The following is a 24940-nucleotide window of genomic DNA, read 5'->3' as shown; positions in this document are numbered from 1 at the left end:
GAGAAAAATTTTAGCATTCCTTATCGACGAACACAACATGATAATTACTTTGAAGTTGAAACTCTGCGCTCTAGAAACGGTAAAAGATTGCACCACATTTCACATGTAAAACCGTTTATTGAGAGATAATCTGCTTTTTAATTTTGTCTTTGCCATAAAACTTTTCACTTCACATTACTAGTATGCTTTGTCAGACTTAGGATCTGTTAACATGCAGCAATGTTTGAAGTTAAATATCCAGTCAAGAACCAAGAGAATTTATTGAAACAGAAATTACGAATGCATTGTTATAGTGAACTGAGGACACGGTGTTATTGTATGTGTACATTCTTGCTTGTTAGTTGCACGATTACGTAACGACTATAAGGCTTACATACTTAGAACATATATTGCTAATGAGATTTTAATGCAACATTTTGGTTTACTTGAAAATACATTCTCGATTTAAAATACTTTCTGCAAGATACTAGATGACACAGTGGTTAGTTCATGTGACATCTACACGATTATATCACGACGCTACTAATGTGTGACACATTTACATTGTGCTTTTGCGGTGTATCTGTTTTATATCTGCACAGTTTTTCTGAATTCTTCTGGAAAGGAAAACATGTTTTAGTAGTAACTTTGTAGTATAGCTACAATGAGGCAGCCTTTTCCGTAGCACAACAATACATTACAGTACAGTACTTTCTTCATCATGACCATAAGCGTAATAAGTAAGATATCTATACGCAAAGCATTTCACTTTTGTTTATTATGAGGTAAGTACATTGACTTCTGCAGAACTTAGCTTTCGGAGGACGAAAACTACGACACTTCCACAGAGATTATCTTACAACAAGACACACAGTTTAGCGCTACAGTACACTAATCTGAGTGATTAATTTTGTACTTAAAACATTTATTTTAAAGATATTTGAAGTACAATAATACAAAGGTTTTCCGCGATACATTTCATTCCGTTGCTGTAATCTGTAACACCTGAGGGTATTATTACATTAATTCTCAGGGGGTACACGCTTGCTTTGTGTACCATGTGAGTGGCAAGCACAAGGAGTCCTAGCTAATATGGTATTTGCTTATACAACTTTACACATCGGTACCATATTTCTCCAACACAGAATTACGCAGCTACCTGATTATTTAACAGAGAAACAAACTTTTCTTTTCTACGTCAGTGACAGATGTTTATGTAATTACACAGTTGGATAACTTCACACTTATGAAACTGTATTTTGTCTGTACTTTGTGAACTGTTCATATTTTTTTTGGACCCATTGTGATACTATGAGAGCTTTGAATGACGTATTGTGTATGGGATCACGATTTTTACAGTACGATTGAGGTAGATGACACTATTGAAATGAGCCGAGAATTTTTTTTAGGTTTTGAAATTATTGCAGTAAGCTATGACGTTTTTGAGATTTGGCTGAGTTTTTATGATGTTATTATTACGATGACAATGTGTATTACGCTGTTGAGGTATGTTTATGATAAATAAGATGATGCTACCGAATATGAGGAATTTGATTATGCTATGTATTTATTATGATGAAATATTAAAGAAGTGTCGACGAATATGTATATGTGTAATAAGGTAAGGAATAATGAGTAGTGGTTAGGGACTCTGATATGTGGAAAAGAATGTTGGAAACCAAGAATCGTACTTTAAGAATTATGAAATGTGTGTAAATGCATGGATGTATTACAATGCTGTCGAAAATTTTTTGGACACTGTTATATTTATAGGATTTTATTTTCTACACATTTATAACGCAAATTCTCAACCTGTGGAAATATTTTTATATGAGACTGTCATTGTAGTGGAAACTGCTGTCATAAATATTTCAGTAAGAAAAGTAAGTGACCTTCACGTAATGCGTTTTGGGCGCCCAGCTGAGAGATAGTCGTCTGACAAAAGAAAGCAATTAGGTGAAAAAAAAAGAGGCCGTTATCCTCGCTATTGACATTCCTTTGTCGAAAGCATCGCAAATACGACACGCTCAAACGTGAAAACATATGATTACACTGTGGAGCTCTTAATTTATGATAATTACTAAAATGGCTAATGAAATGATGAGAAATAATTCACATCTATTGTCTTTGAAGTTGAGAGATTGATCAATTTGTTTAATATCAGTTTCTAGCTGCACTGCATCATTGGTTAAAATAAAATTTTATATATGTACTAATATAAATATTTTATGCCTACAGATCCAGTAAATAATAAGTTTATAATCTACTTTGAAGAAACGAGGGAGCACAAAAAGACATTTCCCTTCACAGGAATTGCATACATAATTTTTGTCAATGACAGGGTAACTTGTTTAGCAGTGTAAGTTAAAGTGATGCATCACCCTAGTGTTAAGATATGACATAGGTATTAAACATGGCCATTTTTACTGTTTTTTTTTCTGGTTGAGCTTTGTCATGTTTAGATATAAGTTATTGCATTTGCTGCTGGTGTTTACCAGGCATAATGTTACTGAATTTGACTTTGTATTACTCTGTTAAGCCAGTTTTACTACGGATTTATTTTTCTTGTTTGCTGTGCAATGCCTTATATTAGTTGTAATATTGCATTTGTTTGCCAATTTATGCTGCTTGCTTTGCCAATTTGCATTTTTTATCATTGCTATTTGTGTTCATTGTTTTGCACTGCTGCATTACCTCGTCCCTTAGTTTAGTATCTGAGATCAGTAGATTTAAGTTAGCTTATGATGGGGTAAGGCATATAAGAGAACAAGTTGTGATGTATTGGAAGAAATGCATTGAGAAGCTATAAGAAAATGGTTTGGCCAAAAAAGTATTTAGAAAGAGGATATGAATAAAAAAAGTAGGATTTAGGGACAACAGGTTTAGGTAGGATTTTCTTGGAAATAAATGATGAGGTAAGATAATGAAAAATAAATAATGAGGTAAGAAATGTGTGAGCATATAAATACAGAAAGCATGCTTGTATAGAATTTTTTTTGGTGGAAACAAACGTTGAAAAAAGAGGAAAGATATATGTAATGACATTTTGGGATGGACTATAGTACCAAATGCCAGACTGAAAACAAACCCTGTCCTGTATTTTTGTGTTATTATACTATGTGAATTTGTGTTTCTCCTGTCTGTATGTGTTTAGCTAATAAGATTTATGTTGTAGAATTTCTCTGATAATATATTATTTACCTTGTAAAGATGTTTAGACATTATTTATTCTGTTTTGTTTTAATGCTCATATGTGAAGTTGATGTTTCAAAAGTTATTCTGATCTTTTATGTATTTACTTATGTCATAATTCCTGTAACACTGATTATATGTTTATTTCTATTGTTTTGTAAAGCCTGTATTACTACAAATGTTATCTGTTTTATTATGTTTTTAATGATGTATTTTGTACCTTTGTTATTATATTCTTATGTTATAAAATTGTAATTGACACCAGCTCATCAAATTAAGTAACTTGTAAGTTACATTTCACTGCACACGTTTCTGTTGGGCATAGTATATGGACAATATGTGAGATGTAAGGACCGTTAATGTTTGGACGTCTGTTAATAAGTCAGCAAGGGACTGATTAACAGCATTGCTGGTTCTAAGGACATTTCAAAAAAAAAATTGTGAGTGCAAAAGTGGTGGTTCATGGACTTGCTATATAGTCCGTAAGACTCTTCGCTGGTGATTGTGCACCTGCACAGTAGCAACAGAAGGCTGCTGGCCGTCTCCACAAGCACTACAGTGGGTCTGAATCTTTGATGGCACACCAGTACCATTATCTCTACATGGACTCCAGTGGGTCTGCACCTCTGGTGCCCCACCAATACCGTAATCTCTAACTGGACTACAGTCGTCTGCTCTGTGATGATCTACCTACCAATATTCTTAAAAACTTCGACTGACTCTGCTGTAGGTTTGCTCTGTTGTGGCCCATCACCTGTCTGCATGTCAAGAGTCAGCACTGTCTTTCCACTGGAAGGACAACACTACTTCTTCAAGCCTGCATGGAAATCCACTACTTCCATGTGCATTTTCTTTAACTGCTCAGAGTTTGAGAAAAACACTGCTATTTTACTGTGATGAACGATCAGGACTGTCTTTATGGACTGTGAGAAGATTTTAGCTTTTGATCAACATTGTGTCAATAAGTGCGTGCATTTGATTTCTTTGATATTGTAATTATGAAAAATTTTATCAAATCATTATTGGCCACTGCCCAAAACAATTTGTAAAATTTTTTGTAGGGAGCATGGGGGCTATGTAAGTAGGCTATTTAGGTTTTCTTATTGGTAACGCCACGTAGCGCTCTGTATGAACATCACTGGCTGTGCTGTGTGCAGTCTGTGGCTAGTTTGCATTGTTCTCTGCCATTGCAGTGCTGGGCAGCTGGATGTTAACAGCGCATATCGTTGTGCAGTTGGAGGCGAGCCACCAGCAGTGGTGGATGTGAGGAGGGAAATGGAAGAGTTTTGAAATTTGTAAGACTGGATGTCATGAACGGCTATATATATTATGACTTTTGAACACTATTAAGGTAAATAAACTGTTTGTTCTCTATCAAAATCTTTCATTTGCTAACTATGCCTATCAGTAGATAGCGCCTTCAACAGTATGAATCTTTTATTTAGCTGGCAGTAGTGGCGCTCGCTGTATTGCAGTAGGTCGAGTAACGAAGATTTTTGGTGAGGTAAGTGATTTGTGAAACGTATAGATTAATTTAATCAGGGCCATTTTCTTGTAGGGATTACTGAAAGCCAGATTGTGTTGCGCTAAAAAAATATTATGTGTCAGTTAGAGCACAGTTTTTTAAATTTTTCTAAGGGGACGTTTCAATATTTTGATGTTCTTTGAATGCTGTAATAATTATTGGAAGCGTTTCTTCCCTTACACTTGTGTAAAGTATTCTCGATGTAGAATTTGTTCTGTGACACAGGTGTAAGGTTTTGAATATAAATTATATACGAAACTGTGCTTTAAAAGGAATTTATTTTTTTCAGTTTGTACTACATCAGACGACAATTTTGTGATATGAGGGAGAAATTTGAGAGGCGAACCCATGGAAATAGTCTTAAGTGATCCACTTTAAAAATAAAAATTTGTGTGAAACTGACACTGTAGGCACCGAATATATATATATATATATATATATATATATATATATATATATATATATATATATATATATATATATATATATATATCACAGTCGTAAGCAGGGATCCCAGGTTAGAATCCTGGTCCAGTGCATATTTTCACTCATCGCCGCTGATTCTGCGTAATGTCCCGATGCAGCTAACATCAGTAATTCCGTCCCTTTCCTTTCTCCTCCCCTTCAACTTGAATTTACATGTAAGGTACACTTTGTTCATCTAGTTCCAGTGGACGTACTTACGGATACACGGTGCCCTTTTGATATGCATTTCCGACACATCACTGCTGAAGTAATACACTCACTGGTCAGAACTGTCTGGACACCTATTAATGGACATTAATATGGGGTGCGTGCATCTTTTCCCTTTATGATACCATTAACTATGTTGAAGACACTTTCAGTGTCTGAAGTGTCTGTGGAGGAATGGCAGCCGATTCTTCTTGAAGCAGCCGAAACCAGAGAATTTAGAGATGTTGGACGCTGAGGTCTGGAGTGAAGTTGACGTTGTATCTCATTCCAAAGAAATTCTGTTTGGTTCAGGTGGGAACTCTGGGCAGGCCAGTCCATCTCAGGAACACTGTTATCCACAAACGGTTGTTGCTTCACAAATGCTGCTTTATGAGAGAGCTGCCGATACAGTCAATCGTAGACGCTGAAATGCTCCTCTACTCCACGCAATAAATAATAGTGTAAAATGTGTTCTTATCCTTGCGCGTTTGTCGTTTTCTTAAACTCAATAAGGGGACCACAATGTAACCACAAAAAAGCTCTCCTACCGCTACACCACCTCCTCCATACTTCACTGCTGGCACTAGAGATGATGGCAGGTAACGTCCTCCAGTCGTGTGCCAAACCTAAGCTCTTCAATCGGATTGCCATAGGATATGGTCGAGATTTATCACTCCAAATAACATGTTTCCACTCATCAACTCTCCTGTGACACCGCTCTTTACACCATCAGAAGCACAATTTAACATTGATTACTGAAATGTGTGGAGTGTGAGCGGTGCTCGACGATTCTACCCAATTTCTTTCAACTCCATACGCACACAGTCATTGTATTAGCTAGAATTCTTGTAGCACCCTGGAACTCACTAGCAGCTGCTTCTGCTGATTTCATGCGATTTTTTTACCATCACCTTCCGCATTTCGCCGTGGATCCTGTCGGTCAGTATGTAAGTTCTGCCTGGTCCTCGTCTGGCTAGTGATTGTTCCTTCACGTTCCGATATCACATCACGTCACTGATGATCGACTTGGGCCGCTGTAAGAGGGTTTAAATGTTTCTAATGGATTTGTTACTCAGTTGACATTCAATGACTAGTCCACGTTCGAATATCGGAGCCGCGAATTGAGGAGTCTTACCGACATTGGCAAGATAATCCGGTCGTGTTTGAATTAATTCGTAACTAATTGCAGAGGTGACTGGAAAGTACTAATAAAATACAACTCGCATAAAGGTCCAGATCGTCCGCTCATATTAACATCTGAAAACTCTGTGATTTCTCTCCACACATCCATCACTCCTGGCGGCTTACCTACAACTGCCCAACGCTACGGGCTGTTCACAACAAACTGCCCAACACTACACTGGCGAATAACTTACAACAACGTGTCCTACCAGCCATACACTGCACACAGCCACAGCGCAGTCAGCGGTTTTAGTACAGACCGCTACGCGGTGTTGGCAACATAAAAACCTAAACAGCCTACTTTAAGTATTGCTTTTCTTGTTGAGGCAGGACATGGATGAAAGTTGAGCCCAATCAGACGGGAACTTAATCGCAAAGTTTACGTTTCAAATACATTTTGACTAAACTAAACTCCAGCCGAAGAGACCCCGGAAGAACGAACGGTATACACCGACCGCCACGTCGTAGTGAGCTGACACATGTACTGGTTATGGATATGGAGGGAAATGAGGTCAGCATACCGCTCTCCCAGCCGTTATCAGTTTTCGTGACCGGTTATTTCTACTGACTAGAGTAATATTTCATACCGAAAACGGTGGCGGCTCCAAACACATATTTGCATATACAGGGTGACAATTAATGGACTACATGAATTACAATGGTCACAACTTCTGAACAGTTTGCGTTAGAACTATCAAACTGCACTGTTGGTCGCAAGACAGGATGGGAATTAGTTGCGCATGGTTTAATGACAAAGCCCACTTTCATTTGGATGGGTTCGTCAGTAAGCAAAATTGGCACATTTGGGGGACTCAGAATCCGTATTTCGCGATCGAGAAGTCTCCTCAACCTCAGCGCATAACTGTGTGGTGAGCAATGTCCAGTCACGGAATAATCGCTGTGATATTCCTTGATGGCACGGTGACTACCGAAGAGTTCCTGAAGGTTTTGGAGGATGGTTTCATTCGAATTTTCCAAAGTGACCCTGATTTCGGCAAGATGAGGTTCATGAAAGACGGAGCTCGACCCCATCGAAGCTGGAGAGTGTTTGATGTTCTGGAGAAGCACTTTGGGGACCGCATTCCCGCTCTGGGATACCCAGAGGCCACTGGCATGAGCCTCGATTGGGTGCCGTATTTTCCGGATCACAACACATGCGACTCCTTTTTGTGGGGCTATATTAAAGACAAGGCATACAGCAATAGCCCCAAAACCATTGCTGAGGTGAAAACAGCCATTCACGAGGTTATCGGTAGCATAGATGTTTCTACAATTCAGCGGGCCATGTAGAAATCCGCTTTCCGTCTGCGCCACCTCATCGCCAATGATGGTAGGCACATCGAACATGTCAGAACATTTATTAACCCGTTACAGCCCATATATTTCGTAATTCTCCACGGCAAGAATAGTGTCGCTTCAGCACTGTTACTGGTAGGTGTACCTGGGTCATCCAAGAAGAGCGGCATATTCTGAGTTGTGACATTTTTCATTCATAAGGTAAGATGAACGAAATTTTTAAGGTGAATGATTATCACAAGGTCCGTATTTACACACTGTCTGCACATTACATTACAATGTTCTTCGGACATGTATGCATGTCCGAAGAAACAGACACTGTTTTGACTATTACAGTTGATGCAAATTTTACTAAATTTCGTGCGTTGCAGCTTAAAACAAAAAAAGGCGTAGGACCCCTTTTCTCGGCGAAAAGTGTTCTTATAATATATAAGCCCATTTATGTTTCTGTGTTTTCGCAGAATAATGGGAAAGAAAGTTCACATAGATACTCTACTGAAGTTCAAGTAGCTTCTGGCTACCAGCACTGCTCAATTGATGCGATAACTGGACACTTTGAAGAAAGATGAAAAGAGAACAGAAGGATATGAAATGAATTACCTTAGACATGTGGCTGGGTATACCTTGATGAATAAAAAGAGAAATGATGACATCCGAGCTGAATCTGAACATGCAAAACATAAGTAACATAATTAAATGGTATCAGTTAAGATGGGAAGAATATATAGACAGTATTCCAGATGGAAGAATCACTAAAACGATAAAACAATGCAAACTAAGAAGCAAAAGATCTTTAGGAAGACCAATAAAGAGGTGTCTCGAACTATTTTGAGAATGACGGAATGGACCAAAAGGTCCAATTTTTAATGTAGATGTACATATATGACTAAAAGAAGGAATGGGTAATAGGAGACATCTGAAGCATCATGTAATCATCAGTTTGGCAGTAGAAGGAAATGGGAAGGTAGGGGTGGGTCGGAGGAGTGTTATAGGGGGAGAGTAAGTTTTGATAACAGTAAGCAGATTCGACTGAAACAGGCTCGCGTCTTGTACTTGCGGTGTATAAACATAGATGTAGAAATGGAAGTAGAAACTGTAAGGCAGAAAGTGCGTAAATGGAAGTTCTCCACCTGTATTGGAAGTGGTGAGAGTGATATGCAATCTAGGCATTGGTTTGGAGCTGACACATATGGATAACACGAGGAATAGAGCCATCTGTCTTCGCGAGCGCTGAAGAGTGCGTCAGCAGTGTCGGCGAGCCGTGCAGCAGCGGGATTGGGTGAGCTGAGCTCCACTCCCCGCCCCACCCCGCACACCACGGTGGCTCTGGGCTTAACTGGCTGTCGGTCGCTGGACGCGGCGTCAGTCCAGTGCTCGTCGGACGATGGGAAGAGACGACATGCTTTCTCTGGTGCTGCCCCTGCTGCTCGCCGCAGTCGCCCTGGCCGTGTGGCTGTGGGGGCAGCTGAGGCGCCCTCCGGGATTCCCGCCAGGTAAGGCGCCACCTGCTGATGTGGAGCGTGATTCTTATTGAAGGCCCCTGCACACACACCAATCCTTCGGCCGATAGACCTCCCGATCAATTTCATGCCAGCCTACACACGTCCCGACCGCTGCACTCAGCGATTACAGTGCCGCAGCCTCTATTGATGTGACTTGTTAATCTTAAATTCATTGTTTATATTTTACGAGGTCCCGCTTGGTTTTACACAGAAACAAAAAGGAAACAAAAACGGATTCGATTCGGGTCCGGCGCGCCTACTTGAATACAGGAAGCAGCGCATTAGCGATCTCGGCTAACCTGGCGGGTCACAATAGAGAATATTTCGTAATTAGTTATTTCACTCCATAAAATTAAGCTAAATACACAAAGTAGGTTTTGCAAACGGGTATGTATTTTTGTTCAATCTTGCATAAAAATCATTAAAAAATCACGTAAGAGCATAACTAAATAAAGAAAAATTTTCCTTCCTGCAGAAAAAAATTAGGTCTTGAAAGGTTAAGGAGCTGGAAGCCGATGATTTTCGTAATTATCTAACAACGGATGAAACATGCATTTCGGCGCTGATGAACATCATCAAATAATTTTTAACGATAAACAGTACAGTCGTGAGGGAGGCTGTAAGCTGCAAGGAGAGGTTGCTAGCTACATTTCGATTTCTGTTTAGTAGCAGAAGATTAGAAGATTTAGTGATATTGCATTCCTACAGTTATCTACTAAAATGATTCCTGAAATCTGCAGTGTGGTTTTTCATTGACTGAAGAAACTCATCGTGGTAAAGGAAGATAGATAAAACAAAAGATGTTCACGTAAATGTTATTAATTTATTTATATACGTAGCCTAAAGGATAGCCCGTAAGTTAGAGAAATTCATTTCACATTTAAACAAGAAAGACTAAACGTGGTGCTAGCGCACAACGTCTAGTGGCATTTGGCAACAGTTATAAATGGTAAAAAAAAAGCGGACTTTGCTCTTCGTAGCACTGGGATTGGATATAGACTGGGCCTGCTGTAACACTTACATCAATGAAGCAAGGGTGTTTTTTGTATTAACGTCCATTAAATGTCGATATGTCGGGTTTTAGATTTTGTTTCCGACAAGCATCGGCAATAAAACCTAAAAACTGGATAACAATTTTTGAATATGTGACATCACAACCAAAATACGGAGGGTATTCTCAAGCGAAGGGGTGATTGAGCTACTCAGTAATTCCATTCAAGCAGAAGGTGCAAATTTCGGACATCTGCTGTAAATGTGATCTGTTTTAAACGTAGATGTTACATAATTGTCCTCGCTGTCACCAAGCAAAAGCTGTTCTTATTTTGTGTTCCTTTACTTTCTCCCTTCTTTTCTTGTTTACAGAAATTATGTAGTAAAGAAAACGCAGTTCAGTTAGTGGTAATGAAGCAGTCCGGACGCTGATACTCATTTACTTGTGACACAACTCGGTAGCTTTTTGTTGTGCTTTATTTTGCGATAAACCAGCGGAGACCGCGAGACCGATAAATAAATCAATACCTCAATGTAAAAACGCAATTGTCTGAGGCAATGAAAAAAATACTTTCTGCAAGACTTGGGTTGGGATGACCAGGAGCGGCAGACCGATATGCAATTGCGGCGAGTTACGTCATGTTTTGAAGTCACATGTTCAACATTTGTCACGCACTTTTGTGATATTTCCTATCATTTGCGACCCCATGTATCTTATCTTACCTAACATGTCTGAGCGTCAACTAAGTCGCTTCGGACGTTTTTAAACGCTAATGATACTCATGCTCATAAATTAAGGATAATTGCAGAATGTGGTGCCACTCCATTCGCTGATACCTTCTGTTTCACGCTACTCCTCCACGATGGCAGCTCGGTGGCGCCGTGCGTTATCATCCATCAGGAGGAAGGTGGAACCCAGTGCACCCCTGAAAAGGCGGACATACTGGTGCAAAATGACGTCCCGATATACCTGACCTGTTACAGTTCCTCTGTCAAAGACATGCAAGGGTGCACGTGCACCAATCATAATCCCACCCCACACCATCAAACACGACCTCCATATAGGTCCCTTTCAAGGACATTAAGGGGTTGGTATCTGGTTCCTGGTTCCCGCCAGATGAAAACCCGGCGACAGTCGCTGTTCAGACTATACTTAGACTCGTCTGTGAACATAACCTGGGACCACTGTTCCGATTTCCATGTACTGTGTTCTTGACACCGTGCTTTACGGGCTCTCCTGTGACCAGGGGTCAGTGGAATGCCCCTTGTAGGTCTCCGGACGAATAAACCATGTCTGTTCAGTTGTCTATAGACTGTGTGTCTGGAGACAACTGCTCCTGGCTGCAGTGATGTCCCGAGCAAGGCTACCTGCAGTACTCCTTGGCCATCTGCCGGCACTGATGGTGAGATATCGGTCTTCTTGTGGTGTTGTACACTGTGGACGTCTCTTACTGTAGCGCCTAAACACGTTTCCTGCCTGCTAGAATCGTTGCCATAATCTTGAGATCACACTTTGTGGCACACGAAGGGCCTGTGCTACGACCTGCTGTGCTTGACCAGCCTCTAGTCACCCTGTTATTCTACCCCTGATAACGTCATTAATGTGTGTTCTTTGGGCCATTTTCAACACAGTCGCCATTAGCACGTGTGAAGGAGTCTGCACACTTACTCGCTGCACCGTACTCTGACATGCGCCAACACACCTCTGCGTATGTGACTGCTGCCAGCGCCACCGTGAGACGACCGCAGGTCAAATGCACCGCATGGTCATACCCCGAGGTGATTTAAATCCGCAGACCGCCCACAAGAGCGTTGTTTCACCATATATCAGCATTATCCTTAATTTCTGAGCATGAGTGTAGAATCACCCTATGTAGTGGCACCGGGAGGTAAACCCTGCACATCTGTCTATCAGTTGCTGGCGGCGGATAACACTTGTTGCTGCGCTAACTCCTGCTGTATAACGTGTGCAGTTGTAAATCGGGAGCAAGATTCTAGAAACAGCATATTTCGGTACGACTGATTCGCTGAGTCTGAAGATGAGTCGGGCTGCAAGAACTTTATCGGAGGTTTACAACTAATAGTATCTCAAGAGACTGACAACAAAATACGTCACTGATGATTGAAAGCAAAATTTTCCGCTTTTGTAATCAAATAGAAGATATGAAATGATTCTATGAACACTTAAAAGTGAAACATAGTACCACCGACGACGAACAAGTGCTCGACACTGGTTTGGTAAATTAAAAAAACATTTAAAAACCATGCACCATTGTCATTATAAGGGGTGTTTCTCATTAACGTTTAAAAAACCCCGAAGCAACGCATATGACGCGGAGAAAAGTAAATTAATATGAGACACATGGAACCAAACACGTGCGAGACGTACGTCATCTGCTGACGTCACATGTTCTACATTTGTCATCCACTTTTGGGGTATTTCCTGACACCTGCGGCACCATGCGTCTTGTCTCTGCGTTATCTATGTCACTTAAGAGGTTTTTAAACGTTCATAAGAATCACCCTGTATATACAATAAAATTTTTTTCATCAATGATCGTCATCAATCTGAAGATTGTTTTGGACATCACAGTGTTTTACGAGGCATGGTCCTGTTGGAGGGCGTATGTCGTTGCCTGCCTCCGACCTACGGATCTACCTACAGTTTAAAGTGAATTCCAAACCACGGCATTTTTCACAGCAACAAACACAGCCAAAGATGAAAGAAGCGGTAAGTGGCAGACAAAAATCTTAGGTTTGACCAGGGCCGAACCCAAGATCTTTGGACTTGGAATCTGGAATTTTTAACACACAGACTCTTTCTTTTCCTTTTTCTGTCTCCCATATTCCCGTATAGCCCCTCGTTTCTCACTCCAAAAATACCTTCTTCTCACGCTATATTCTGTAAAGTGCTTTTTTGCCGTTTTCTCCTCTCCTTTCTTGTCATTTAATCCTTACGTCTGCCACCGATTCACTTCAAAACTGGTAATACACCCAATATATTTTTGCAGGTAAATTGCTTTGATACTTAAAAGCTAACAACATCGAATTAGTATACACAAAATGTCCCACTGATGTTGCGTGGCGTATGGTGCTCAGTGAAATGTTGCTGGTAGAGGATGCTTCCTACCAGTGTTAGGTGGGAGAGGGTGCTTCGTATGAATGTCCCGTAGCAGAAAGTGCTTGGTACCAATGTTATCAAGATTATTATGGAGATCACTTTCTTAGTTGATCTTCTGGAACTCATATGAGTCAATCTAGTGTTTCCAAAAAGTTAAGAAATATTTCTTAAGACTAGGAAATTTTCATTACAATATTTTTACTTTATGCCAATAACTTTATCTTACGCAAAAAATTAATACTCTTAAAAATAAGTTTCTGAGTAGGAGCGAAAGTCATGTTGCATATCAACGATAATAACAAGCACAGAATTTAATTTCTTGAAAGGCGGTGGAGCAGGATATAAACTTAGGGAAAAAACCACTTTTACACCTTTGATATCTACAAGAAATCGTTTGGTTCTTAAACTTCATTTTATAAGTGCTTTGTATGATTTTCAGATTTTCTTTCTTTGCTATTTTGACTGGATTAATTTAAGCTGAATGAATGTGTTTACGAAGATGGATATTTTAAGCTTTTCGTGATAAATGTAACCATTGCTCAGCACTAGATTACATGCGTGTGGGCGAAGGCCTAAACTTCGCTCAACCTGGCCTGTAGAAGTGACGTAACAGCGTCGGAATGGACCAGATGTGTCTCGTGTCCCCAGTTTCACATTTTTATATACAGCCATGTTTACTGAACTGCAGAATTTCTAACTGTACTGCTCGATATTACGCTATATAGTCCCGTTGAAATAGAGAAGGTATCAACTTCTGGGAAAAGACATGTTGAAATCTCAGTTTTCTGCCTCAGCTGTATCACAGAAAATAATATTTTCTTTACCAATTAGTAGATGGACACATCTACATAATAACATGTCCATATTCTTCAGAGACTATTTCAGCGGCTCTACCGACTGAAACTGAATATACCTTCAGAAAGCCGCCTCAGGTTTTGTATGTGCATGAACAAAATGTAATATCTGCTCTAAGGTATGTTTCTGGGATCGTGGAAGATGCTGGCCAAGTGTACTGTAGTTTTGATAGTACAGAGTGTTTCTAAAAGTACTTTACAACTTTGAAAATTCATATAAATTAATTCATAGTACCTACAGAGGTAATTGTAGTGTCGGTTTGAAGAGAAATACATCACGTTTTGTTTCGCTTAATTCGATAGAGCCGAATAGCACCCTAAGCAGCGCTAGTGGCAATTGCGTTCAAGATGACACCCTACACTGGACCTGAGCGTGCTAGCTGTTTGTTTTGTTTTGAATAATCGAAGTCGGCGACAACAGTTCAGCGTAATTTCCGTACCAAGTACGCTAAAGATCTTCCTAGTAGGCCCTCATTTTATGAGTTGCATAATTGTTTTGTAGAAACGGGGTGCTCCGTGAGAGAATCATCAACGTGATAGTGTACCTGCATATGTTACAACAATTTTTGATACCACAGATCGATGAGGATGACCAAGAACGAAATGTTTACTTAATGCAAGATGGTACACCACCCCACTACCTTACTGATGTATGGGATTTTCTCAGTGACCGCTTCCCAGGTCAATGGATAGGCCGTGATGCGGCAATTGCATCGCCGTGCCGTTCGCCAGACCTGTCACCACTCATTTTTTTATGGGGTTCATATATGATGCCGTGTTTGTACCTTCCATGCCCGGCTTCTCTACCTGAACTTAGAGCAAGAATTTACGCCGCCACTGAGCAAGTTACACCTGCAATGCTACAGCGAGATTGGGAAGAAATTGACTTCCGATGGGATGTGTGCAGGGTAACCAACGGAAACCACATACATCTTTAGTCGAAGGTCAAAAAACGTGATAACACTACACCTAGCTCTATATCTTCTTTTAATAAATTTATGTGAATCTTTAAAGTTGTGAAGTACTTTTTGAAACACCCAATATAGTGCTGGTGAGGAAGGAAAGTGGTGTCCAGGGACACGTCGTTGACCTTCGCACGACACAGTGTGGGACTGGTCCTATTTCTGCTAGGCGGTAAGGGTAGGTACGAGAAAGCGAGGAAAAAATGTTGGGGAATGCAGTTCGATGCTGTACTCTAAAGCAGGGTTCTCCAAACTACGGCCGGCAAACCGGCCCGCGTTAGCTGGCCGGTCATCTCCGGTATCCAGCCGCCAAATATTTGAGGTGGTAGCTATACTGGCAACAATTGAGTTTCGAGGCCTATCGCGACCAATACACCCCGACATTGTCGGAGCTCTATCTTTACAAAGCCGAAGGTCATGGTTAAAATTGTGGCTATCCACAACAAACAGACAGACCATTCTCCGTGCGATAGTGAAAAAAAGAAAGAACGGTTAACAGACTAGTTTGCCGAAAAACTTTTAAGTAAAAAAGTTCTTTGCATTTTATTCTACTCACGAGTCTAGGGCAAGTCTTTCAAATGGACGCCACTTCGGCCATTAGCCTTAGTAATCAATCATTATGGAAGATGCTTCTTAAGCCTGGTTTCACTTTCTTTTGATTACATTGTAAAATACGTAAAGAATGTGCAGTGACATACTTTTTTGTCGGTGAAATTCGCCAGAATAAAATACACCATAATTTCTGTCAGGTACGTCCACCAATCAAAATTACGTAATTAAATAAAAATCGTAGTTCGTTTCAGTGCTAGCTATTCCCACAACCTTAGATTCTTGCGATTTCATCTTTCCTTTAGCCTTACATTACGGTGATCACGGAGTGCTATGGTGCTTTAATCCCACTAGGTAGCTCTTGGCCCTTATGACTTCGTGGAGGAGTCAATGTGGCCCGCGGACTAAAAAGTTTGGAGACCCCTGCTCTAAAGCTTCGCATCCGTCTTGGCTGCAAAAGAGCGCAGAAACCGCAGCCACGCCAACAAAACGCGGGAAGTGTGGCACCACACAAACGAAAGATGCAATAGTTCCCGTCGCACTCGGCAACGTGTAATATGTTTTTTAGTAGAATCGCAGATCATTGATTTTTAGATATGGGTGATAATCCTGTACTGAATGAAAACTCTATAGCACAGACGTCTATATCCTGATAACGGCAATGAAAGGGTCATGCACTTTGTATCGCATGTCAAAAAAGGAACAGTGCAGAACGGTAACATACAGATACACAACATAACAAACCAACGTTCTTAGAGCATAGCTGTTGAAGAATTCTTGAACATACACGAGGCTCGAACATTGTTACACACATAGAGGATACAAAGTTTCTCACAAATAAGCAAAATCGGTTCAAGAAATACCAGTCTAGAGAAAAACAACTCTTTTTTTTCACACACAGTGTTTTCCGAGTAGAAGACGCAGGTCAAGAGGTTGATTGCCTTTCCTTCTTCAAAACCCACGTTCTACACTGTGGCACATTGCCATCGAACGAAATGATGAGGTGTTTTTCTTTTTATCTCTTAATTTTGTTTTTGATATATGTGTTACGTAGGGCAGTCGCATGGGTATAGAATGTACCAATTTGTCGAATATGAATATCAGTGCATACAACGTATTTGTAGAACTGATCATTACAAATAGTGTCTCAGCGCAGAGTATTTTTTCTTTGCCACCTTAGATCAACATACATATTGTCACCTACAGTTAACAGGAATTTGCAATTGTATGTGTTACATGGCAGTTTCAGACAAAAGCTTCTGCTTCTTACTACAAAAGAATTATTTCATTGTTTAAAATGGGGTTCAAGCAGATACTTTTTACATTAGTTTTAAATCTTTACTAATAATAAAACAGTAAAATGGTAGCGTCTCTCAGTCAGTCTCTTCGAACACGCTAGTGTCCAAAACTACTAGACATAATTTTATGGGTTTTACACAGGTAACTTGAGAGTGGCTTGGGGTGAGACATAAGCTTTACTTCATCAAAATCTGGTAACGAAAAGAAAGATATTGCAATTTAAAGTTTTATCCATGCTGACAAAATGCGAAAGTAGTTCTGTACGAGACGTTTCCAATACTAAATCGCTGAACCGATTTCGATGAAGTTTGGTGTAGAGATAGCTTGAACCCCGAGGAAGAACATAGGCTACATTAGAAAATAAAAGAAAAACGTCTGCTAAGAATGTGAAGTAGGGAATGCTACATATTTTTTTTGCTTCATTACAGATAAGCCATGTTAAGAAAGTATAAAATTTCTTGCATAGTGCACACGTTGGATAACGTACAGCTACTTCAGGCGGTCTCATGAGGAGAGCTGACGTTATTGCCTACTCAATACTTTACTTACTAACGGTCGCTCACCGTAACAAAACTATTGATATGCGTGCACAGCCGCAGGTATTAGCAAGTAAAGATATATTATTTCTTGTATATTTGATAATATTTGACAATGAATTGAAAAGTTCAAGGACGACATCCGCTCATGATTCGAAATGCTCTTTACTGGGCTGTGGAGATCTTTTTTGATTCTGGCAGAGTGGCACACTAGACACGCATTCTGCAGGAGGGTGGTTCTAATCGTCTGATTGAGTTTTCCGTGATTTTCTTAAGATGATGTGTCACGTACATGGTACCAAACCCAGAATTCCTCGAAAACATGATTGGCATCCATAGCTTTTGTCCAGTACAACATTGTACTTTATGTGTGTCATTGCCACTGTGGGGTTCTAGGAGCGGATGTAAAAGACCCCCTTTTGGCATAATGGCCATTGTCAGAAGCCAGACAGCATACAAAACAAACAGGCTCTTACCACTCTACGAAAGCAGAGGTAATGCACAGAGATATCAGTTGCCTAAGTGTCTTTATGTAGTCTAAACTGAAATATTCTTCCCACAAATTATAAAATACTGCTAGTTAGAACTGTTCCTGATTAATATTGACACCGAGCAGAAACAAGACAATACCGCCCCGATTCTGTCTACTCTTCCGCTTCCAGCACCCATTGTATTAACTGCCAACTTACATACTGGCTATATCACATTTCACTGAACTAAACGAATAGAGTGTACCCCAAGGACGAGTAGGTTAGATTAGATTAGTACTTGTTCCATAGATCATGAATACGACACTTCGTAATGATGCTGAACGTGTCAGGTTAATAAAAGGTATCTATACACGATATTACACTACACAAAATACTACATGACACTTGATATTTTTAATTTTTTGTGGGGGGTTGGGGAAATTACCCATTTACTATATCCAAAAATTCATCAAATGAATAGAAGGAGTTGCCATTAAGAAATTCTTTTAGTTTCCTTTTAAATGCTGTATTGCTGTCTGTCAGACTTTTGATGCTATTAGGTTAAGTGACCAAAGACTTTTGTGGCAGCAAAATTTACTCCATTCTGAGCCAAAGTTAGATTTAACCTTGAGTAGTGAAGATCATCCTTTCTCCTATAGTTGTAGCTATGTACACTGCTATTACTTTTGAATTCGATCGGATTGTTAATAACAACTTTTATTAATGAATATATATATATTTATTGTGAGGCTACAGTGAAGATCCCTAGCTCTTTAAATAAGTGTCTGCAGGATGATCTTGGATGAGCTCCAGCAATTATTCTGATTACACGCTTTTGTGCAATGAACACTCTGTTACTCAATGATGAGTTACCCAAGAATATGATGCCATACGAAAGCAGAGAATGAAAATAGGCGATGAAAGCTAGTTTACTGAGATGTACATCGCCAAAATTTGCAATGTACCTGATAGCATAAGTAGCTGAACTCAAACGTTTCAGCAGATCCTCAGTGTGTTTCTTCCTGTTCAATCCCTCATCAATGCATACACCTAGATATTTGAATATTCTACCTTATCTACCGATTTCTGATCGAAGTCTATATTTCTTAATGGTATCATTCCATTTACTGGTGGAGCTGTATATACTGTGTTTTGTCAAAGTTTAATGAGAGCCCATTTGTAGAGATCCACTTAATGATTTTCTGAAAAACATCGTTTACAATTTTACCAGTTAATTCTTGTCTGTTGGGTGTGATAGCTATACTCGTATCATCGGCAAAAAGTACCAGCTTTGCATCTTCGTGAATATAGAATGTCAAGTCATTAATAGACCGGGTGATCAAAAAGTCGGTATAAATTTGAAAACTTAATAAACCACGGATAAAGTAGATAGAGAGGTGAAAATTGACACACTTGCTTGGAATGACATGTGGTTTTATTAGAACCGAAAACAATACAAAGTTCACAAAATGTCCGACAGATGGCGCTAGACAGCAAAATGTCAGTGACTGCGAATGACAATCGTGTATAAAAGGAGCTGTAATGAGAGAGAGAATCAGATGCGCCAGCAGTCGCAGAATGATGACGTTACCTGAAAAGGCGCTTTTAGTGAAGCTGTATCATCAGAATGGGGATCCTATCGCCATAGGAAGGGGATTCGCACGGGTAAACGTGCGTTGACAATTGCAGCTGTGGCGAGAATGATTTCGAAGTTCAAAGCCCAGGTTGTTTGGACGATAGACCCCGTAGTGGCCAACCGAGCAAAAGGCGTAATGCTGCTGAGACAGTTCAGGAAGAAATGGAGACTGTAGCGGTTTCGTCTATGCAAGGGGAAGTCAGCGCTCGTACAGTCGCACGTCGCACCGGCATTCCATACACTACTGTTGGGTTGGCACTTAGACGAATCCTCCGATGCTACTCGTACAAAATCCATCGGCATCATGAACTATTACCTGGCGATTTAGTGAAGCGGAGGGCATTTGCGGTGTGGGCGTTTCAAAAGATGGCGGAAGGTGACGATTGGTTGAGTAACGTGTTGTGGACCGACGTAACTCATTTCACGCTCCGAGGGTCTGTCAACTGCAGAATTTGGGCTACCGAAAATCCTAGAACCGTCGTGGAAACCCCATTGCACGACGAGAAAGTCACGGTTTGATTTACCATAGCTACCGTTATCTGGCCTTTTTTCTTCGAGGAAATGCGTGATTCTTGTTTTGTAACTGCTACCGTGACAGGTGAGAGGTACGCCGATATGTTACAGAATCGCATCATCCCCAGCCTGTCTAAAAAACACCTGCTGAAACGTACGATGTTTATGCAGGATGGCGCTCCACCCCTTATTGCTAGATGTGTGAAAGGCCTCTTGCGCTTGTCGTTTGGTGATGATGGTGTGCTCAGCCGCCACTTTCGTCATGCTTTGCCTCCCAGGTCACCAGACCTCAGTCCGTCCGATTATTGGCTTTGGGGTTACCTGAAGTCGCAAGTTTATCGTGATCGACCGACATCTCTAGGGACGCTGAAAGACAACATCCGACGCCAATGCCTCACCATAACTCCGGACATGCTTTACAGTGCTGTTCAGAAGATTATTCCTCGACTACAGCCATTGTTGAGGAATGATGGTGAACATATTGAGCATTTCCTGTAAAGAACATCATCTTTGCTTTGTCTTACTTGCTAATTATTGCTATTCTGATGAGAAGAAGCGCCATCTGTCGGACATTTTTTGAACTTTTGTATTTATTTGGTTCTAATAAAACCCAATGTCATTCCAAGCATGTGTGTCAATTTCTACCTCTCTCTCTACATTAGCCCGTGATTTATTCAGTTTTCAGATTTATATTGACTTTTGGTCACCCAGTATATTAAGAACAGCAGAGAACCCAAGATCGAACAATGCGGCACCCCATTCTTGATTGTTCCCCAGTTCGAGAAATCACACATTTTTTTGCATGTTATGTGAACTGCTTATTTCAACTTTCTGCACTCTTCCAGGTAGGTATGATTTAAACCATTTGAGCACTGTCCCATTCATACCACAGTACTTGAGCTTATCTAGAAGTATTCCATGATTTACACAATCAAAAGCCGTTGATAGATCACAAAAAATCCCAGCAGGTGATTTCCGGTTACTCAGAGCATTTAATATTTCATTAGTGAAAGTATGTATAGCATTTTCCGTTGAAAAACACTTCTGGAAACCAAACTGACATTTTGTTAAAACTTTTATTTTTACAAAGATGTGAAGCTACTGTGCAATACATTACTTTTTCAAGAATTTTGGATAAGGCAGTCAGAAGAGAGATTTGGCGTTAGTTGTTGACATCAGACGAATACCCTTTTTTATGCAGTGGTTTAACAATGACCTACTTCTGGGAAAATACCCTGCTTCAGAGAGCTATTACATATGTGGCTAAGAAACCCACTTATTTCGTGGGAATAAGCTTTTATTATCCTGTTGGAAATGCATGAATTCCATGTGAGCTTTTATTCTTGAGAGAGTTCATTATCTTCCAAATTTCAGAAGGAGAGGTGGGTGGAATTTCAGTTGTATCAAATGGTGCGTGTAAGGCCTCTTTCATTAACTGCCTTGCTTCTTCTAATGAACATTTAGATCCTATTTTCTTCACAACGTTTAAAAAATGATTATTCAAAATGTTTTCGACTTCCGGCTTGTTGCTTATCAAGTTTCCATTCACTTTGATGGTAATGCCGTCATCCTGTAATCTTGGTTGCCCTGTCTCCCTTGTAATAATATTGTAAATTCTTTTGATTTTGTTATCAGAGGTATTAATCTCAGACATGATGCACATGCTTCTGGACTTTTTAATGACCTTTCTTAATGTAGCGCAATAGTTTTTATAATATTTGGCAGTTTCTGGGTCGTTACACTTTCTTGTTGTTAGATACAGTTGCCTTTTGTGGTTAGAAGATATTTTTATTCCTTTAGTAAGCCATGGTTTTTTGCATGGTTTCCTATAATTAGATTTAACTACTTTCTTGGGGGAAACAGTTTTCATACTCTCTTACAAGTGTATCATGAATTAAGTTATACTTTAAATTAGCATCAGGTTCCTTGTACACATCCCAGTCTAACTGCTGAAGATTTTCTCTGAAATTTCTAATTGTTGAGTCATTAATTGAACACATAACTTTGGAGGGTAGTTTTGAATTACTGAATGGAGATATGTCATAATACTGTAATTAGTTGAGCATCATGATCAGAAAGCCCATTCTCAACAGGACATGAATTTATGTTTTTAAACCTATCTTGATCTATGAAAGTGTTATTTATCAATGTGCTGCTGTCCTTTACTACCCGAGTAGGAAAATTAATGACAGATGTCAAATTGAAAGAACCAAGCAAGACTTCCTGGTCGTTCTTCCTATAACACTTTTTCAGTGAATCAACATTGAAGTCCCCACAAACAATAATTTGCTTTCCTCTATCTGACAGATAGCACAACAAGGCATCCAAGTTTTCCAGGATTAAATGAAAATTTCCTGAATGGGACCGATATACTGTTACAATTATAAAAGAGCCTTCCTTCAGTTTAAGTTGTAAGTCTCAATGTTATCTAAACAAAACAGGAACTCATATATTTTATTCTTCAGCCCCCGGGATATTTTGGTGAAAAATGGTAACATTATTTTCTACTTTACTTTCCTGAGAATCAACTTTTTTCTTTAATCCACCAATATTTTGGTTCAATGTGGTAACATTACTATTTACTCTCCGGTTGTGAGAATTTCATGTGCTTTGGACCACTTAAGCACCTGCCTGCCTGAACTTCTCATTGGACACTGATATTAGTCTAAAAAAGAGGTACATCCATGAGTACTATTGTCCATTCTTATGGATTTTGCTAACCATCCTACCAGTTTACCCTTTCCTACTGAGCCTTGTGAAATACCCCCTATGAATAGCCTCCACTGGAACCAATCCAATGTCTGACAGAGTGGCCGCCCTACGCAACTGATCCAACTCCTGATAGAGTGGTTCAACTGGGGCTGATCGTGCCGCGAGAAAGGAGGCACTAGCCCAACGTTGGTATGAGTCGTGGTCGAGGCTATGAGGGTTAATGATCTCATTGACGAAAAATGGAAAGTGGAAATGGGACGCTTTGTGGAGATGTTCATCATATAAGAAGCGTTAATGATTAAACTTCTATTCGAAATTAATGTCAGTCATCAACAAGAGATGTGACCCCCATAGGCACAGATACGCTCTTGTATACGAGGTGGCATGGAAGCAATCAGGCTCAGATTGTTGTCTTGAGAAATTTGTTGACGTCCCTGAGACACACGCTGTATCAGTTTATGAATACTGTTGGCTAGGCGCTGGTATGAAAGTTTACGTCTTTCTGTCGCATCCCAGACAAGGACTATGAGGAAAAGTCAGGAGACCAAGATAGCTGACAAACGATTCTTACATTCCTCATACATTTGTGGTGTGCTTTCCATTGTGTGATCTAGCACTGTTCTGCTGGTATATGCCCTTTGGTATTCTGATCACGAAGGGTATGACAACAGGGTTTGGCATTCTTTCCACATACAGGTGAGCATTCATCCACCCTTCAACAACTACCAAATTAGTCCTCTTGTCAAGACCATTAGCTTCCAACACAATGATTCTAGGACTTGGAGGGAATAAGTCTGGAGAGTCGCTGCTTCCTGTCATCTTTCAGCAGGTAGTCTGTAGAGACACTGGCCTCGATCTGGCCACCACAAACAGAAGTGAGACTCGCTGAACACCACAGGTTGCCACTCAGTGTCCCATTCGACTCTGGCTCTACATCATCTACGTCTTTATTATTTGTGATATGATGTCACCGGGAAACGACGCATGGCACCTCAAGATTTCAACCCATATGTCCGACAGCTCGTGGTGACACACTGGCCATCAAAATCTGCCCGGATTTCAGCTGTTGTCATAAGTCTACTCGTGAGAGCCTGTCGAACAATCCAATGATCTTCTAGTAGTCCTTGTGGAAGGACTTATGCCTTCTCACCTCTCTGTACTGTTGTAGTGTGTCCATCTTGTCACGACTCGTTCTGTAATACTTGTACCACAGCTAACTGTCTGTGCGATATGTTGCTATGATGATCCATGGTCTCTCATGGCAATGATTCAATCTTTCCCAAATTCGGAAAGATGACAATAATCTGCTCGTGTACGTCATCCAGGCATGCTGTGTATCGATCTCCATCTGAAAAGTTCCACTACCGTTAGACTCACCCAACAGCCGATAGACCTACTCACACCGTTATTTATACGTGGAAATGGCTTTTCTCTATACTGCTGATAAAATCGCGCAACAATGACATTTTGATCAACATATCACACAGACAAAGAAATACTCTTGAAGGTTTTCATGGTATATCACTTCCGTAACCGTATGTCATTGCATCGGAATAGCTGGGGAGAGTAGCCGTAACAAAACTATGAGACAGGTGAAACACCGTCAGGCTTTAAGAAAACTGTAATAATTCCAATTCCAAAAAAAGCAGGTGCTGACAGGTGTTAATATTGCCGAACTATCAGTTTAATAATAGCCTACTAAAGCTACATCTGACAAAGGGGTTGGGTTGCGAAAGGTGGAATACTTTTGATTTTAGGTATGCTTCTTGTGCTGTCCGTCTTGTGAAAAATCTACGCTTTAAATCTTCCCTCTTAGGCGTTATCCACCATCTTGAAAAAACCGCTAAAGAATGGCACGTTTTCAGGTTTTCTTCAGTAACTCGCTTTCAGTGCACTTATGGTAAAAATTTGAAGTTATCAGTTTTAAAGAGCGTTGAACTTCATGCAAGT

At 40.1% G+C, this 24940-nt stretch overlaps 1 protein-coding gene across 1 annotated transcript in view; it reads left to right on the top strand.

Moving 5' to 3' along the window:
- Positions 1 to 9244: 9244 nt before the first annotated feature.
- LOC126267730 (methyl farnesoate epoxidase-like) overlaps positions 9245 to 24940 on the top strand; it is a 374659-nt gene continuing 358963 nt past the window's right edge. The window contains exon 1 of the mRNA XM_049973032.1: positions 9245 to 9339. Coding sequence (XP_049828989.1) covers positions 9246 to 9339 — 94 coding nt within the window. The 5' untranslated portion in view covers position 9245. The remainder of the gene's footprint in view (positions 9340 to 24940) is intronic.

This window comes from Schistocerca gregaria, chromosome 4, assembly GCF_023897955.1.
Source record: "Schistocerca gregaria isolate iqSchGreg1 chromosome 4, iqSchGreg1.2, whole genome shotgun sequence".
Lineage (NCBI taxonomy): Eukaryota > Metazoa > Arthropoda > Insecta > Orthoptera > Acrididae > Schistocerca > Schistocerca gregaria.
This window is presented reverse-complemented; position numbering and strand designations above follow the sequence as displayed.